The sequence below is a fragment of the Zootoca vivipara genome, chromosome 7 (assembly GCF_963506605.1).
Source record: "Zootoca vivipara chromosome 7, rZooViv1.1, whole genome shotgun sequence".
Lineage (NCBI taxonomy): Eukaryota > Metazoa > Chordata > Lepidosauria > Squamata > Lacertidae > Zootoca > Zootoca vivipara.
The window spans coordinates 80,635,476-80,647,432 of NC_083282.1; the positions used below are offsets into that span (position 1 = coordinate 80,635,476).

The 11,957-nt window shown below is 44.1% G+C and overlaps 1 protein-coding gene across 1 annotated transcript; it reads left to right on the plus strand.

The window, feature by feature from the left end:
• Positions 1–1,765: 1,765 nt before the first annotated feature.
• Positions 1,766–11,289, plus strand: PFDN4 (prefoldin subunit 4). Its single transcript, XM_035122848.2, has 4 exons — positions 1,766–1,852; positions 7,909–8,016; positions 8,402–8,542; positions 10,894–11,289. The coding sequence occupies exons 1-4, from the start codon at positions 1,829–1,831 to the stop codon at positions 11,023–11,025; spliced, it is 405 nt and encodes a 134-aa protein (XP_034978739.1). The 5' UTR covers positions 1,766–1,828; the 3' UTR covers positions 11,026–11,289.
• The last annotated feature ends 668 nt before the right edge of the window (positions 11,290–11,957 follow it).

The window sequence follows — 11,957 nt, forward strand, 5'->3', positions numbered from 1 at the left end:
TGGAATGTTTCCTAGTCATGGAATTCATTATCTTCATCAATTTTGCAAAGACCTTGTTTCCTGACAAACCGGGAAAGTATAAACCAGATCCTCTTAACACCAGAGCTTGCTGTTGGAGGCAGTACACTTCTGAATGAACCCCTGCTGCAGACTGCAGTTGGGTTCATACTTAATGGGCTTCCTGCAGACATCTGGTTGGCCACTGTAAGAACAGGATACTGGATTGGATGGCCCTTTGGCGTGATCCAGCAGAGCTCTCCTTATGAGTATTAAGGAGCCAGCTGCATGTGTTTCATGGTCTCTACCCACAGGGTTCATTTGGGCATTGGCGCAGAGTCTAAAAGAGGTAGCCAGCAAAGGTATGCGATGCCAAAGGGGTGCAGGTATCTGGACTCCATCCAACTTAAGGGAAATGCTGCTGCTAAAGAATGCTTTGATCTCCCCAATTTGCTCTAAAGTCCGTGCCAAGGCTGTGAGCTCATCCAGCACAGCCAGAGCCACACCTTGTCTCCCCTCCCCCTCCCCTAAAGCTTGAGGCTCAAATGAGAGGAAAATAGGGCTTGGTGGCACAACATGTCTCTCGCAGCTGCCTTTGTGAAATGTTATTGCTTGACGTGATTTTTTTCTCTCCGCTCCCCATTGTGGAATACAGAACTAGTTGGTAAAACAAAGTGAATGTCGAAACTGGATTAGAGTTATAACCCCCACCAAAATTGTGGAGGGAGCACCATTCTATACTATATAAATACAATTGTTATGTTTAATTAAGATCTTCAGAGGGGACAGAGGCCCAGGTTGCAACTCAGAGATCTCTGCCTGTCTATGCAGCAAAAAGGGAACTAGGGTTTTTTTGCCTATCTATAAGTGAGTCAGGAAATCTGGAAGTTTCCGCCATTGAAGCAAGTGGCTTCATTCCAGCTACATAGATCTCTTGTTGCATTCTCACCTATAGGGAAAAGCAGCGTTCTTATCTTTCGCTCAACAACGCCCCCCCTATAATTCCACTGCTCTGTAGTCTATTTTAGTATTTTGATTCTGCATTTTTATTGATTCATAGCTCAAACTTGTGCATGTATGTTTTTTTAAAAATAATAAAGGCCTGCTGAGTTCAATGAGCTTCAATCTCAGCTAGGTATCAGACACCACTTACGTATTATGAATTGAATAAAGTGAATAAATAAAATAAACAATGTGTCTGTGACCTCCCCCCTCCAAAAAAAAAAAAAAATCGCGACCAACACAGAGGATGCAAGAAGACATACAGTACAAGTGTTGCACAAAAAGTGTTGTGCATGCTACAGGGAGACCTTAATTTATAGGAATAGATGCACATCTAGGAATTTAATTTAAATCAGAACCAAGTTCCATCAACGGTCAACCCCTGCCAGGATGGCCCAAGGTCAGGGATGCTGGGAGCAACATCTGGAGCGCGGCAGATTCCCGCGCCAACCTGCAAAATCCCAAACCCTTCCCCGTGTCCGCTCTGCCACCTGCTGGCTCTCGCCGCGCGTGGCAACCGGATCTATTGGGCGCATGCGTTTTCCCTCCTCGATTTACCGGCCGATCGGCATTCGTCTCCTCCCTCCGCCGCTCCTTTTAAGCCGGGCGATACCAACATCTGCTGCAGAGAGGGGGGTGGTGGTACCACCTGAAAAGCTTGAGTAGAGGGAGCGAAATTCCCCTCCAGGAAACAAAATAACGCCGGGGGGGGGGTATATTTTATTTTTCCCTCAGGGAAAAAAAACAAAACAAAAACCGGGTTGGAGGAGAGCCGAGTGGGGGAACCCCCTGCCCCCTCCAGAGGAGAGGAAGTAGTTCAGTCCCCAAGATGGCGGCCACCATGAAGAAAGCGGTAAGTGAGCTGAAGGGAGGCCGGGAAGGGAGCGACTGTGGCGCCTCCGGAGGCACCTCCGGTTGTGGCCCCTGGTCTCGGCTCCCTTGTGAAGGGAGGCTGAGGGGGCCCAGGCGAGGCGGCGGGGCCGGGAAGCCTTGAGGCTCAGCCTCCCCCCTCCACCAAAATGACCATCTTTGGCCCGAAGTCGCTCCGAGACCAAACATAGAATCTTAGAGTTGGAGGGGATACCTGGTGTTCATCTAGCCCAACCCCCTGCGAGGCGGGAATCTCAGTTAAAGCATCCATGGCCATCCAGCCTCTGCTTACAAACCCTCCAAGGAAGGAGAGTCCACCACCTCCTGAGGGAGACCGTCCCACTGCTGAACAGATCTTACTGTCAGAAAGCTCTTCCTGAAGTTTGAGTCGGGATCTCCCTTTTTGCAACTTGAAGCCACGGGTTCGAGTCCTACCCTCCGGAGCAGGAGGAAACAAGCCTGCTCCCTCCTTCCACGTGACTGCCCTTGAGATATTTGAAGATGGCTATCTCCTCTCAGTCTCCTCTTTTACAGGCTAAACATACCCAGCTTCTTCAACCGTTCCTCATAAGGCTTGGTTTTTCAGGCTCTTGATTTTCTTGGTTCCCTCCTCTGCATTTATTATTATAATTAATTGAATTTATATACCGCCCTATACCCAGAGGTCTCAGGGGGCTTCACAGAATAAAATCAAAATATAAAACCACGATATAAATAATCAAAATATAAACACCCCCCCCCAAAAAAAACACATTTCAAAAGGGCATAGGACCCTTACAACAGTTAAAGTAAGGCAGTTAACAAACCAGGACAGGAACTACTAGTTGGAAACGTTCTAGCTTGTCAACATCCTTCTTAAATTGTAGTTCCCAGAATTGGACACAGTATTCCAAGTGTCCCAGCATCAGGGTCTTTTCCAGGGAGTCTTCTCTTCTCGTGAGGTGGCCAAAGTATTGCTGGGAAAGATGGAGGGCACAAGGAGAAGGGGACGACAGAGGACGAGATGCTTGGACAGTGTTCTCAAAGCTACCAACATGAGTTTGACCAAACTGTGGGAGGCAGTGGAAGACAGGAGTGCCTGGCGTGCTCTGGTCGATGGGGTCACGAAGAATTGGACACGACTAAACAACTAAACAACAACAACTACTTCCCTTGATCTGGACACTATACTTCTGTTGATGCAGCCTAGAATAGCATTAGCATTTTTTGCTGCTGCATCACACTGTTGCCTCATGTTAAGCTTGTGTTCCACCAAGACCCTAGGTCCTTTTCCCATGTACTGTTAGCAGTCTAGGTGTTTCCCACCTTATATTTGTGGAGCTGGTTCTTCCTGCCTTAGTGCAGAACCTTACATTTATCCATCTATCCAGATAGTTGTTGTTTAGTCGTTTAGTCGTGTCCGACTCTTCGTGACCCCATGGACCATAGCACGCCAGGCACTCCTGTCTTGCACTGCCTCCCGCAGTTTGGTCAAACTCATGTTCGTAGCTTCGAGAACACTGTCCAACCATCTTGTCCTCTGTCGTCCCCTTCTCCTAGTGCCCTCAATCTTTCCCAACATCAGGGTCTTTTCCAAGGATTCTTCTCTTCTCATGAGGTGGCCAAAGTATTGGAGCCTCAGCTTCACGATCCGTCCTTCCAGGGAGCACTCAGGGCTGATTTCCTTAAGAATGGATAGGTTTGATCTTCTTGCAGTCCATGGGACTCTCAAGAGTCTCCTCCAGCACCACAATTCAAAAGCATCAATTCTTCGGCGATCAGCCTTCTTTATGGTCCAACTCTCACTTCCATACATCACTACTGGGAAAACCATAGCTTTAACTATACGGACCTTTGTCGGCAAGGTGATGTCTCTGCTTTTTAAGATGCTGTCTAGGTTTGTCATTGCTTTTCTCCCAAGAAGCAGGCGTCTTTTAATTTCGTGACTGCTGTCACCATCTGCAGTGATCAAGGAGCCCAAGAAAGTAAAATCTCTCACTGCCTCCATTTCTTCCCCTTCTATTTGCCAGGAGGTGATGGGACCAGTGGCCATGATCTTGGTTTTTTTGATGTTGAGCTTCAGACCATATTTTGCGCTCTCCTCTTTCACCCTCATTAAAAGGTTCTTTAATTCCTCCTCGCTTTCTGCCATCAAGGTTGTGTCATCTGCATATCTGAGGTTGTTGATATTTCTTCCAGCAATCTTAATTCCGTCTTGGGATTCATCTAGTCCAGCCTTTCGCATGATGAATTCTGCATATAAGTTAAATAAGCAGGGAGACAATATACAACCTTGTCGTACTCCTTTCCCAATTTTGAACCAATCAGTTGTTCCATATCCAGTTCTAACTGTAGCTTCTTGTCCCACATAGAGATTTCTCAGGAGACAGATGAGGTGATCAGGCACTCCCATTTCTTTAAGAACTTGCCATAGTTTGCTGTGGTCGACACAGTCAAAGGCTTTTGCATAGTCAATGAAGCAGAAGTAGACGTTTTTCTGGAACTCTCTAGCTTTCTCCATAATCCAGCGCATGTTTGCTATTTGGTCTCTGGTTCCTCTGCCCTTTCGAAATCCAGCTTGCACTTCTGGGAGTTCTCGGTCCACATACTGCCTAAGCCTGCCTTGTAGAATTTTAAGCATAACCTTGCTAGCGTGTGAAATGAGCGCAATTGTGCGGTAGTTGCAGCATTCTTTGGCACTGCCCTTCTTTGGAATTGGGATGTAGACTGATCTTCTCCAATCCTCTGGCCATTGCTGAGTTTTCCAAACTTGCTGGCATATTGGGTGTAGCACCTTAACAGCATCATCTTTTAAAATTTTAAACAGTTCAGCTGGAATATCATCACTTCCACTGGCCTTGTTATTAGCAATGCTTTCTAAGGCCCATTTGACTTCACTCTCCAAGATGTCTGGCTCAAGGTCAGCAACCACACTACCTGAGGTGTACGAGACCTCCATATCTTTCTGGTATAATTCCTCTGTGTATTCTTGCCACCTCTTCTTGATGTCTTCTGCTTCTGTTAGGTCCTTACCACTTTTGTCCTTGATTATGGTAATCTTTGTACGAAATGTTCCTTTCATATCTCCAATTTTCTTGAACAGATCTCTGGTTTTCCCCATTCTATTGTTTTCCTCTATTTCTTTGCATTGCTCATTTAAGAAGACCCTCTTGTCTCTCCTTGCTGTTTTTTGGAAATCTGCATTCAGTTTCCTGTATCTTTCCCTATCTCCCTTGCATTTTGCTTGCCTCCTCTCCTCCGCTATTTGTAAGGCCTCGTTGGACAGCCATTTTGCTTTCTTGCATTTCCTTTTCCTTGGGATGGTTTTCATTGCTGCCTCCTGTATAATGTTACGAGCCTCCATCCATAGTTCTTCAGGCACTCTGTCCACCAAATCTAAATCCTTAAACCTGTTCCTCACTTCCACTGTGTATTCATAAGGGATTTGATTCAGATTGTATCTTACTGGCCCAGTGGTTTTTCCTACTTTCTTCAGTTTAAGCTGGAATTTTGCTATAAGAAGCTGATGATCTGAGTTACAGTCAGCTCCAGGTCTTGTTTTTGCTGACTGTATGGAGCTTCTCCATCTTTGGCTGCAGAGAATATAATCAATCTGATTTCGATGCTGTCCATTTGGTGATATCCATGTGTAGAGTCGTCTCTTGTGTTGTTGGAATAGAGTGTTTGTGATGACCAGCTTGTTCTCTTGACAGAACTCTATTAGCCTTTGCCCTGCTTCATTTTGAACTCCAAGGCCAAACTTGCCAGTTGTTCCTTTTATCTCTTGATTCCCTACTTTAGCATTCCAGTCCCCTGTAATGAGAAGAACATCCTTCTTTGGTGTCATTTCTAGAAGGTGTTGTAGGTCTTCATAGAATTGGTCAATTTCACTTTCTTCAGCACCGGTAGTTGGTGCATAAACTTGGATTACTGTGATGTTAAAAGGTCTGCCTTGGATTCGTATCGAGATCATTCTGTCATTTTTGAGATTGCATCCCATTACAGCTTTTGCCACTCTTTTGTTGACTATGAGGGCCACTCCATTTCTGCTACAGGATTCTTGCCCACAGTAGTAGATATGATAGTCATCCGAACTGAATTCGCCCATTCCCTTCCATTTTAGTTCACTGATGCCCAGGATGTCGATATTTATTCTTGTCATCTCATTTTTGACCACATCCAGCTTACCTCCACTCATGGTTCTTACATTCCAGGTTCCTATGCAATATTTTTCTTTACAGCATCGGACTTTCCTTTCGCTTCCAGGCATATCCGCAACTGAGCGTCCTTTCGGCTTTGGCCCAGCCGCTTCATCAGCTCTGAATCTACTTGTACTTGTCCTCCGCTCTTCCTCAGTAGCATGTTGGACGCCTTCCGACCTGAGGGGCTCATCTTCCAGCGTCATAACTTTTATATGCCTGTTGTCTTTGTCCATGGAGTTTTCTTGGCAGGGATACTGGAGTGGCTTGCCAGTTCCTTCTCCAGGTGGATCACGTTTAGTCAAAACTCTCCACTATGACCTGTCCATCTTGGGTGGCCCTGCATGGCATAGCTCATAGCTTCTCTGAGTTATTCAAGCCCCTTCACCACGACAAGGCATTGATCCATGAAGGGGATCCAGATAGTAAATGTTGCCAAATGTGCTTTAGCTAAATCTGTTCTATGGTAGAATCATACCTCGGGTTGCGATCACTGCGGGTTGTGCGTTTTTGGGTTACGGATGCGCCGAACCCAGAAGTACCGTAATGGGTTACTTCCGGGTTTAAGCGCATGCACAAAAGCACTAAATCACGCTTTGTGCATGCGCAGAAGCGCTGAATCGCGTCACGCGCATGCGCATGCGCAGACACAGCGCTGCGGGTTGCGAATGTGCTTCCCGCATGGATCACATTCGCAACCTGAGGTTCCACTGTACCTACACACAGATCCCATTGTAAGACTCGCTGCCTCATCCTGTGAATTTTTCCTTGGAAGAAAGTCTCAATAAATTTAACAGGAATTTAACAAGCAGGCTGGTGTTCACCCTACAAAGAATCTGGTCTTTTGGACATACTTGTTGAGTTATGGGTGGTGTGTGTTTTGCACATTTTAAGGGCTTTCCGGAGGGGCACCTATGTTAGTCTCTTGCTGCAAAAACAACAAAAGACTCCAAAATTTATTATGGCATGCAGGCTACAGTCCACTTTATCAGATACATGAAGTGTTGTCCTGAGTTGTGGGTACATTTTTGTGTGTGTGTGTGTGTTTGTGTGTGTGTTTGTGTTGGGATTTAGTGTGATCAGACAAGACATGCAATGCAGAAAAGTATAGACAGTTCTAATTATAATATTAGCAGTGACCATTCACAGTAAATAAGAGTTGAAAAGACGTATCCCTGCATTGGTAAGCCAATTAATACATGCAGTTAATACATAGAAATCTGTCGTGTCAATTCAATCCACATGTGACAGCATTGAACATCTTGATTATTGTACAATTATGCAAAGGGCATTATAAACGATAAGGCTTTGTTTATTTTATCTATTTACTACTGTTGGATCCAGACAAATCACTCCTCCACAGTTCCAACGTTACATTCATTTCCAAGGCACTCAAGGCAGTGGTATGTGGTTCTCTCTCCCACAACAATACTGTTGAGAGACAGTGATTGACCCATGGCCAGCCAGTGAACTTTACATCCAAGTGTGGTTTTGAACTCGGGTCTCTCAGGACCTAATACAACACTAGCCAGCATACCACACTGGCTCCTTTGTGATATCAGGTATTTCCTATGGTTACTTTGTCTATGCTAATGTCCCAAGGAGTTTGTCTGCAGATGTCCTCATGCTTCTTGTTAATGTGCGTCCGTTTCCTTCCTGGTCTTGCTCCTGTTGAGTAGCCAGCTGGTTTGAAATCCTTTGGAAAACAATGCTGGTAAAATGTGGATATGCTGACTAGCTAATCTAAAGCAGAAACTTTAATGGTGAGCACACTGTGTTCCATAATTGGACTGAAAACTCATATTATTGTCTTGTGTGTTATGTGTGTTGAGCTCTCCCTGTTTCTGCTGGTCTTTTCCAGGCAGCAGACGATGTCAACGTTACCTTTGAGGATCAACAGAAAATCAACAAGTTTGCGAGAAACACCAGCAGAATGACAGAACTGAAAGAAGAGATAGAGGATAAAAAGGTACCCTTACTATAAAGCCTCTGGATGGGAATCTGTTAACTGTATGCAATCCTAAGCACATCTAGCGGTGTAGAAGGTCCCATTTAACTGAGTGGAACGTCCAGTGATATGAGGTGGGAAATGTTATATTTTTCCACACTTCTTTGGAAATGCATTGTTTATCTAATTTTAGTAGCAGAATGAATGGACACAGTGCAAGTCAAACTGGGCAACTGAAAATGCATTCTAGTCAAATCAAAAATCAAAGTTGTGATTAATGTTTTTCTGGTGCTCACTAGGAAGCACATATGCACACAACTCTTCAGGCATGCTGAAATTAGTAGGTTACAGTTTTTACTATGTTACTAGTAACCGGCTGAGAGAGTTACTGATCTCTTGATCACAGAAACAGCTTCAGAACTTGCAAGACGCATGTGATGACCTCATGATGCTTGACGACGATTCACTACTGATACCTTATCAAATTGGAGATGTCTTCATTAGCCACCCACAGGAAGAAACAGAAGAGATGCTGGAAGAAGCAAAGGTTGGTGCTTATTCATTGTGGATCTTCTGTGGGTCCTCTCAGAGATGCAGCAAAAAATGTTTGTGTGTGAAGCATCATTGAGTCTAGCAGATGAAAACCTGATAAGAGTCTTCTCTCTCTCTCTCTCTTTCCCTCTCTATCCTCTTCTCTCTGTTTGTTACTATACTAAATAATTTTAAATAGAATAATAATAATAATAATAATAATAATAATAATAATAATAATATTCATTATTTATACCCCACCCATCTGGTTGGGTTTCCCCAGCCACTCTGGGTGGCTTCCAACAGAAAAATAAAATACAGTAATCTATTAAACATTAAAAGCCTCCCTAAACAGGGCTGCCTTCATTTCTGCTGTGTAGGTTTTCTGCATAGGACAGACACAGCATCCATATTAACAGGCCGGTTTGCCCCCATTCTGCCCCACCAATGTAGCAAGATGGGGAGCTTCCTTATAGGAAGTTGGGCCTGGTATCAGAAGCTGACATGCATACAGCTCAGAGCACAGCATCAGTTTTGCATGCAAGTCCCAGATTCAGTCTCTGGCATCTTCAGTTAGGACTGGGAGAGAGCCCTGTCTGAAATGCTACCAGTCAGTATTGACAGCATAAAGGTAGATGGGCCAATGGTCTGTCATAATGTATGGCAACTTCCTATGAAATGCCAGGGCTCATGTGCCTCGGAGGGCCCTCTGGCCTGACACGGGTTGCCGGCGTCTCTTTTTCTTTTTTCTTTACACATTTTCACTAGGGCAGTAGGCTGGTAGTGCTCAGTCTGGTGCTGTGAAGAGGCTGCAGCAGCCTGCCACCTTCATTTCTCCAGAGTGATGCCCATCCATGCCACTGCTTGGTAAGGCTATCCTGAAAGGCCCAGCAGGCAGATGCTGAGGTGGATGGGGCAGGGCCCCTCCAACTGGTTGCCAGCGCTGTTCCTTGGCACCTGATAAGCCATTTCCCCCAGTACTGATACAGTACTGATAGAGGTTGTGAGTCTAGTCGCCACTGATGTGTTAAGCTGGCATCTTGAATGTGTCACTCCATTGCAAAGGTGGAAGGGACATAGCTCCACATTAGAACATCTGTTTTGCATGCAAAAGGTCCCGGATTCGTTCTCTGACATCTCCTGGTAAGGCTGGGAGAGGCAATATTTTCACATGGAAGATCATTATTGGGAGCCCCTATTTGCAGTTTAAAGTGGTACTGTCACAGGTTTACCACCTTATGGAAAACTAGGTTTGCAGGATTTGGAAAAACTTAGTGGCCCTGAACTCCAGTGCTTAACACCTCATATGTATAGCTTTCAGTGGGACATTGATACATTTGCCTTCTTATTTATCGTTAATATATATGCTCCTGAACAAACAAACAAACAAAATTCCTTCCAGTAGCACACAAAAGCTCATACCTATGACAAACTTAGTTGGTCTCTGGAAGGATTCCCCCCCCCCCCCCGGACTACGTCAGACCAACACGGCTACCTACCTGTAACATATATGCTCCTGGTTTAAGTATAAAACTCGCTGGATTGGATCCAGAGTAAGGAGTGCCTAATGATGCTAGTGGAAGCTGACTTTCACACACACACACACACACACACACACACACACACACACACACACACCAGGAGCCTCCTGATCTTTGAAAATACTCCACTGGGGGCTGGTAGACCTGCTCGTGGAGGTGGGCTATGGTGCAGGAAGGTGAATTCCCCCAAATTTTGTGGAGGCTGGGGTTTGCCATGGGCAGGAGAGGATGGGGAAGGCAGCTTCTGCAGCCCCCAATTTGATTAACTCTGGGATACAATCAGCTATGTTCTCCCTACCTTGAAAAAAGTTATAATTAGAATAGTGGTCAAAACTGGCTGAAACTGATTTTCATGAAGCTCATCAGATTTCATTTAGGATCACTTGAAATGCATTGGTCTTGGTCTTATAAACCATTGTTTATTAGATCAATAATGAGTACCACCTTCTTTCCTTCTCCCTCCTGACTCATGCCTTAATGCCAGACTCCTGGAGTTCGTTAAACCACAGTTTCCCATTCTGTCCAACCTGATCTTGTTTTCCAAGCAGCTGCACAGATCTTTCTTCTGCTTTATTCTAAAAAGCTCTATACTTGGACAGATTAGGAAGCTTTCCCTCTGATTCTGATTTTTACAAAAAAATATTTTTCTAAACCCCTAAGCCTGATTAATGTGTTTCCAAAAAGCTTGTTTACAGTGCCTTGTCATTTATAATAGCTGGTCATGTAGAAAATCTATAGGTTTCTTCTGAGAACTGGATGTTAGGGCAGTTGTGGTTTTTTTATGATTTGTTTGGGGTTGTTACTTTTTCTTGCTTCTTTTTCTCAGAAAAACCTGCAGGAAGAAATTGGCGCTTTGGAGTCACGAGTAGAATCCATCCAGAGAATATTATCAGACCTCAAAGTCCAGCTTTATGCAAAGTTTGGCAACAATATAAATCTTGAGGCAGATGATAATTAAATGTTGTAGAAATAGTATTTTGTTTTGTTTTTTACTAATTATTCTGCTCTTGCAATAATGTTTTGAGAAGCCCCACATATTTGTTCGTTTTCAGAAAAAATGCATTCATTTGTCTGTTTCATGGATTTAAAGACAGCATTCTTATTTTGCAAATGTATCATTATTTATATATGTTAAGTGAATAAATCCAAATTCCGCAGGTGCATTATTAAGGTTGGGTGCTTAAAGGCTTATTGAAATGATAATAAAAGTCAAACAAACTTATTGCGTCTTGTGCTTAAAATGTCCTTCCAAAAATAATGTAGTATAACAACGGGATGGTGTGAAATCGCTCTATAGACTCGATGATCAGTCTTCTTTCTGGCAATCATTATTTTTGAACACCTTCAATTTAATGGTAATGGGAATATAGAGGCAGAGGGACCGAGCTGTGACCCAGGAGGCAGGCAGCTCAAATGTCATCTTGCCTGTGAGGTTAGGATAAACTGATCCTAGCGTTTCGTTTACAATGTGGGGCTCATAACACTGACGTACTACGCTGGTTGTGAAGACTGAGACAATGAAGTCCTTTGGATACCGGGCTGCCACCAGAGAGTATCTTACGTAGCACTTAGAATAAACACCCCTAAGTGCTATTTTTTAAATTAATAATTGCACATAATCCCCTATATTCAATGTGTTAATTGCATTCCAACAGCCAGCATTGGTGTTATAAAAATGTAGGGTCAAATAGTTCTTCCCTATCACTTACTTTTACACCATGGCTATTGATTTAACAGGTGCCATTTAAAAATGGAAAAGCAAGGCGTCTTACAGTCTTTAAAGCACAAGGGGAGGAAACTGGGGATGGAGCAGTCTTTTTTCATGATGTTCAAAACCACATGTAAGGTTACAGGTAGGTAGTCGTGTTGGTCTGAGTCGAAGCAAAATAA

What these genes read in the sequence shown, in the direction of transcription:
- PFDN4 (XM_035122848.2), top strand. Translation starts at nt 1,829, where the DNA reads ATGGCGGCCACCATGAAGAAAGCG. An exon ending in CGGCCACCATGAAGAAAGCG is followed by an intron (nt 1,853 to 7,908) that starts GTAAGTGAGCTG and finishes GGTCTTTTCCAG; the next exon opens with GCAGCAGACGATGTCAACGT. An exon ending in AGATGCTGGAAGAAGCAAAG is followed by an intron (nt 8,543 to 10,893) that starts GTTGGTGCTTAT and finishes TCTTTTTCTCAG; the next exon opens with AAAAACCTGCAGGAAGAAAT.